General features: G+C 36.3%; 1 protein-coding gene across 1 annotated transcript in view; it reads right to left on the bottom strand.

Moving 5' to 3' along the window:
- The window catches only part of KLHL4 (kelch-like family member 4), a 108,945-nt gene that overhangs the window by 13,321 nt on the left and 88,591 nt on the right, over nucleotides 1-7,033 (bottom strand). The window contains exons 7-9 of the mRNA XM_012659463.1: nucleotides 6,917-7,033; nucleotides 5,437-5,599; nucleotides 3,161-3,373 (exon numbers count right to left, since the gene is read on the bottom strand). Coding sequence (XP_012514917.1) covers nucleotides 3,161-3,373; nucleotides 5,437-5,599; nucleotides 6,917-7,033 — 493 coding nt within the window. The remainder of the gene's footprint in view (nucleotides 1-3,160; nucleotides 3,374-5,436; nucleotides 5,600-6,916) is intronic.

Here is a 7,033-nt window from a genome sequence, read left to right as displayed (position 1 = left end):
ATTGTTACTTATGCTAACTATGGAGAGAACTAATGTGGATAATTTCAGTGTCACATACATTTGGTTATAATACATTATACAGTTGAGGCAGTGATTGACCTTATTGATGGTTTGCATAATCTTAAAAAAATAAGTTCACATCTCTTAACAACTGATCTCAAAAGTAGCATTCTAGATATACACTGAGTAGTAGGGAGCAATTAGAATTAATTTGTTTAAAAAAATTGCCACAGTTCAGATATTCCCTGTAAGAAACTATTAGCTTTAATTATCAATTATAACTCAGTGGTATGCTTCTCAGAAGAAAAATATAGGTTGCAAAAGTAATTGCAGTTTTAGCATTGTTAACATTCAGTGTTGGAATACATTCTTAAATAAATGTGGTTATGTTATACATCATTTTAATGTGCATTTTTCGCTTTATGTTCTTTTGATAATGACTTATTACTTGCTGTTTATTTGATATTTATTTTAGACTATGGAAATGATATTAGACATGAAGTAAATTCGAGTGATTTTCTTTTTTTTTTCTTTTTATTTTATTTCAGCATATTACGGGGGTACAAATGTTTAGGTTACATATATTGTCTATGCCCTGCCCGAGTCAGAACTTCAAGCATTTCCATCTCGCAGATGGTGCGCACTGCACGCATTAGGTGTGAATATACTCATCCCCTCCTCCTCTTCCCACCTGCCCGACACTCGATGAATGTTACTATCAAATGTGCACTTAAGTGTTGGTCAGTTAAGTCAGTTAATACCCATTTGATGGTGAGTACATATGGTGCTTGTTTTTTTTAGTTCAAAATGGGTCATAAAGCAGCAGAGACAATTCGCAACATCAACAATGCATTTGGCCCAGGAACTGCTAACAAACGTATAGTGCAGTGGTGGTTCAAGAAGTTTTGCAGAGACGAGAGCCTTGAAGATGAGGAGCACAGTGGCCAGTCATAGGGAGATGACAATGACCAATTGAGAGCAATCATAGAAGCTAATCTTCTTATAAGTATAGGAAAAGCTGCTGAAGAACTCAACATGGACCATTCTATGGTCCTATGGTCATTTGGCATTTGAAGCAAATTGGAAAGTTGAAAAAGCTTGCTAACTGGGTGCCTCATGAGCTGACCAAAAATAAACAAAATCGACGTTTTGAAGTGTTGTCTTCTCTTATTGTATGCAACAACAAGCCATTTCTCAATGAGATTGTGATGTGTGAGGAAAAGTGGATTTTATATGACAACCGACGATGACCAGCTCAGTGGTTGGTCCGAGAAGAAGCTCCAAAGCCAAACTTGCACCAAAAAAAGGTCATGATCGCTGTTTGGTGGTCTGCTGTCAATCTGATCCACTACAGCTTTCTGAATCCCAGCAAAATCGTTATATCTGAGAAGTGTGCTCAGCAAACAGATGAGATGCACCGAAAACTGCAATGCCTGCAGCTGGCATTGGTCAAGAAAGGACCCAATTCTCAACGACAACGCCTGACTGCACATCCCACAATCAGCGCTTCAAAAGTTGAATGAACTGGGCTACGAAGTTTTGTGTCATCTGTCATATTCACCTGACCTCTTGCCAACAGACTTTCACTTCTTCAAGCATCTCGACAACTTTGCAGGGAAAATGCTTTCACAACTAGCAGGATGCAGAAAATGCTTTCTAAGAGTTTGTTGAATCCCAAATCATGGATTTTTATGCATAAGGAATAAACAAACTTATTTCTTACTGGCAAAAATGTGTTGATTGCAATGGTTCCTATTTTGATTAATAAATATGTGTTTGAGCCTAGTTATAATGATTTAAAATTCAGTGTCCAAAACCGCAATTACTTTTGCACCAACATAAATAATATTCATCTTCTTCCTTTAATCTCTTCTTCCTACATTTTATCCTTTATATGTCACTGATTTATCAATTTCTCCCAAACTACTTTCTTTGTGGTATTCCAATTCTCCCAAATTTAATTATTCCTCTTCCTACATCATACATTCTCAAAGCTTCCACCTTGGCATTTTAGGCCATCAGACAATTTGGCCCTTAATTGTGGTTTGAATTGCTCTTCCAACTTATATTTCAATCCAAAATGTCTGTTCTCATCTACAAAGCTTTCTCCTTCTTTACCTCCATAGTTTTGGTTGCGCATTTTTTTCTAGGCCTTAAATTCATTCTTACTTTTGTATGCCTGCAAAGTATAAATTCTACCTATTCCATATATTTCCCTTGAGGACACTATCCCATAATTATGTCTGTCTTCTGAATTCTGATAATATTATTACTGTAAATTTGTCACTTAGTCTCTCAGGTAAATATTATTTAACTATTCTTTTTTTGTGTGTATACTTTTTCTATCTTGAAAAAGAACGTAAATGGTATAACTGCAAAGTCATTATGACACTTTAACCAACATATCATAATATTCATACAAATGAATGTCTCCCTTTCAAGGAAGTTACCTTTGGGAAACACAATACTTACTGCAATATAGTCATCTTTCACAACTTATTAACATAACTCTTCAGGAATTCTTTCTGTGTATTTCATAGTGGTAAGTCTTTATCTTTTTATGGATTAATTTGATTTTAAAAATGGTAAACTTATTTGGATTTGAGTCTGCCGAATTGGTTGAGTGATACAGCTTGGCATAAAATTCCCTTATTCTTTCATTCCTTTTGTCTCATTATTTTACAGTGTGACTACCAAACAATAAGACAGAATATTCCTTTTATATATGTTTATGTTGGATCTGGAAATTTATAAGGAGCATTTTTCCAAAATATTTAATCTGCTGAAAGGACTAACTTCTATTTGGAAGATTATTGTCTTTTTTCTTTTCTTTCCCTTTTTTTTTTTTTTTTGAGACAAAGTTTCGCTATGTTGCCCAGGCTAGAGTGCCATCCATTAGCCTAGCTCACGGCAACCTCAAACTCCTGGGCTCAAGCAATCCCCCTGCCTCAGTCTCCCAAGTAGCTGGGACTATAGGCATGCACCACCATGCCTGGCTAATCTCTTTTTTCTATATTTAGTTGCCCACCTGATTTTTTTCTATTTTTAGTGGAGGCAGGGTCTTGCTTGTAAGACTATTTGATGATAGTTTAAAAATCTTTCTCATTTCTGAAAAAAATAAATAACCAAATAATCACATGCATAAAGATAAACAATTTACCGTTCCACACAGTCAGAAAGCCTGGAGCAATAGTTAGAAGCAGGGGCATCATGACCTCCTACAACATATAAAAATCCATCATATGTTGCAACTCCCACACCTCCACGTCGTTTGGACATTGGAGCACATGGACTCCACTTGTTAGTGTGTGGGTCAAAGTATTCCATTGATTTGAGGCAGGAACTTCCATCACGTCCACCAATAGCATATAACCTAGAAAACAAGAGAACTGTGTGTATACACATACAAAGCTTGTGCATAGAATGAGAGTGACAGAACTTTAAACAAACCATTTCAAGTTTCTGAAGTTTCTGACCATAGAATTTATTCTCACACTATTTTGTAGCAAACAGCATGCTTGAGTTTGTGAATAGATAGTTACCTGAGAGCACTTTTTAAGATCTACCTCCCCAAATCCAAACCTCCCTTCTTCTTCTTTTTCTCTCTTTTTTTTTTCTTTTTTAAGATACAGGGTCTAGCTTTGTTGCCTAGGCATGGGGGGCGGATTGCAGTGGCACAATCATAGCTCACTGCAGCCTCAAACTCCTGGGCTCAAGTGGTCCCCCTACCTCAGCCTTCCAAGTAGCTGAAACTACAGGTATGTGTCAACATGCCCAGCTATTTTTTTTTTTTTTTTTTGGTGGAGACGGCATCTCTCCATGTTGCCCTGGCTGGTGTCGAACTTCTGGCCTCAAAGTGATCCTCCCACCTTGGCCTCCCAACGTGCTGGGATTACAGGTTTGAGCCACCATACCTGGCCAAATCTCCCTTCTTCATTATTTTTACCAAAGTAACTTTGACATAACATATTGAAAGATCCCATGGGAAATGAAGTAGAGAGAAAGGAGGGAAACATCAAAAGGGTTGGTAGCATGGTTCCAAAGACCAACTCCAGTAATTTTACAATTTTAACTAGGTCCAACTGCCTAGCATCAGAATTTATGTTGTTTTTATAAACTATTTTACCTAGTATAAAAATTACCACTAAGAAGGCATTAACTTAATAAACAACTGAGAGAATAGGATAGAACCTAGAAACTAGGTTCTTCCTAGGAAGGGATATTGGCTATGACATTTCTCCCATAAACTTTAAAATGCCAATTCTTTTGATGAACAATATTTTTAATCTAACTTAAATTTAATCCTGAATCAATAAAGACAAATATTTATTAAACTATATGTCTATAACTGCCCTTCATGATGAGTTACAAACTATAGTAACTCAGCAAAATAAAATTAAATGAGTCAAATCTGATGATTTTAGCCTGTTCTGTAATAGACAAGGGATTATGTTACTGAATCACCTGACATAATTCAGATCAGGCTAGAGACAGTCAGATTTAGGAGTACCTTAAGCTCTAAGATACTGTAAAGCTGGATCTCCTCTTAACTCTAGATATTTCCTATTTCTTTCTACACAAGGTGCTAAAAACAATCTGTGTTGAATTTTCAACTGAGCCTATTTCTCTGATGAGGTATTGGCTTTATGCATAGTTAGTATAGACACACAAGGCTGTAACCTGAAACTGAACCATCCTGTTGTCTGAAATTCTTATCATTCAAGTCCCTTCTCTATGCTGGTCATTGTCTCCAAAGGTCCCGTGTCAGAAAATACATAATTACCTGGTAAGAATTCAAGCTCTTGGAAACCTCTAACATCATTAGGTTTTAATATATTAGCTTTCAAGTGATAGGCAAATGATCAGGAAGGGGTAAATATTCAAGAAGGGTCAGACTACGTGGCATTCTATAGTTGGGAACCCTGAACACTCAAAAGCAGGATTGTTGAAAGAACAAAAAGACTAACCTTGTTACAAACACAGAAAGACCAAAGTTTTGATAAGTCAAGAATAAGTCATAATTTAAAAATGTGGTAGCCTCTCGAGGGTAAAACTGGAACTGGCATACAAAAGTTCTTCTCGAATTTAATGTGCACTCAAGTCACCTCAGGATTTTGTTAAAATGAAGATTCTGATTCAGGCAGTCTAGGGTGGGGCTAAGATTCAGAATTTCTAAATACACCTCAGGGAATGCAAATGCTGCCAGTCTTAGGACCACAGTTTGATTAGTAATAGCCTATAGAATATTTAACCAAGTGTTTATTCTAGACAAGTATTTTCCACCATAATGAAGAGAGGATACTAAAAAGACCTTTAATTATTGATTACAAGTATGTCCCAGTCATTTAGAATGCTTGTTGGTTGATGGATCATGTCATTGAAGTTCTGTACCACATGAACTGGGAGCAATGAGCATGTGTGTTTAGACTTACTCACTTGTTGTTTAATGCAACAACACCAACTGTGCTTCTGGGAGTTGACATACTGGCCACATAATTCCACTGGCGCCCCTCAGGGTCCCATCTTTCTACAGTATTTAGATAGCTCCATCCATCATGACCACCTACAGCATACATTGGTCCTTCAAGTGTGGCTACGCCTAAAGGATGAAAATAGTATGAGGGCTCACCTAGGTACGCTACACAATGGATACTGTTTCATGTTGCAAGCAATTGACTGCTTAAAATTTTGTTTTGTTTCTTAAGTGGTTTTGCATACATATGAATAATTTACTGATTCTGTTATAAAATGAAATATGGTTTTCTAACCCTAGGAATGTTCAGTCATAGTTACCATATCATGAAAGGGTATTATTGTTGTAACACTAAAGTCAGGGGAGGCAGCGAAATGCATCATTTCTCAGTTAGGTAATAGAAAAGGGAAGCTGGGTTTTTCTGGCATAATTTCAATGCCATTTCTTGAATGTAAGTGGTAAATATGATGTTGAATCTTAGATAAACCTTAGAATTGTAGGCTGACTGTGCTAGGTCTTTATAACCCCTGATTTTTAACATAGGGATAAAAAATATTCCTGTGAGATGACTAACTAGACAGGACTTTTTAAAGGTTCAGTTAGAAATTTGTTCTGTTAGCTATTTAAATAGCTCCTTTATGCTTCTTATCTGCTTTGGGAATTCACATAATTGGCTTTTTTCCCCAACTTCACCATCCCAATCAGACTCTCAGTGTTATATCACATCTTCTCCCATTTTACTAATATCAATTAGATTACAAAAAGCTTGCACTCATTTTTCTGTAGGACATGCTTTCTAAGCCACATGTAGGAATTACACTGACATAACTGAGCTGAATAATTATATTATATATCATTTTGCAGAGGCAATTTATCAGGATAATTGGGAGTAAAAACTACCAGTCCTGGATCTGCCGCTTTTTAGCTGTCTAAAGGTCAACTCTTAAAAAAAATGTCAATTTTTCTGTTTTTCAACAAACTCAATGCTATTGAAAACATGTGGAGTCTAGCATTAAGAAAGAGGTAAGTTGACAAGTATTCAGGAAAACCAAAGTTCCCCACTATGAGGACATGATTCATCCAACTAGAATGACAATGCCTCTCCATCACCAAGTACTCTCCTCTCTAAATTGAGCTTAGAATAAAACTCCCTGTTGTAGTTTTATGTTCCTCAAAAATATATCCCTTCTAAAAGTTACTACCCTTTCTAAAATGGAACCCCTTTAAAATACTGGTGGAAGGGAGGCGGGACTAACAAGTATAACAAATGCAATAAGAAAAAAGTTTCACAGCCTTTTAACATTTACTTAAGCTTTTCACCATTTTGGAAATATTTTGACTAAGGGTTTGGCTAAATCTCAGTTAATGTGAGGCTAGATTTAATTTTTAAAAAGATCTACTAACTACATATTCTTGAGAAACTATGTAACATTAAGCTCTTACCTAAGCCATGCCGATGTGTTGACATGGGAGGCATCACAGTCCAGATTTTGCCAACTGGATTAAAACATTCCACAGTATTCAAAGTTTGTAAACCGTCTCTTCCTCCTACGACGTAAA

Source organism: Propithecus coquereli, unplaced genomic scaffold, assembly GCF_000956105.1.
Source record: "Propithecus coquereli isolate 6110/MARCELLA unplaced genomic scaffold, Pcoq_1.0 Scaffold612, whole genome shotgun sequence".
Taxonomy (NCBI): domain Eukaryota; kingdom Metazoa; phylum Chordata; class Mammalia; order Primates; family Indriidae; genus Propithecus; species Propithecus coquereli.
This window is presented reverse-complemented; position numbering and strand designations above follow the sequence as displayed.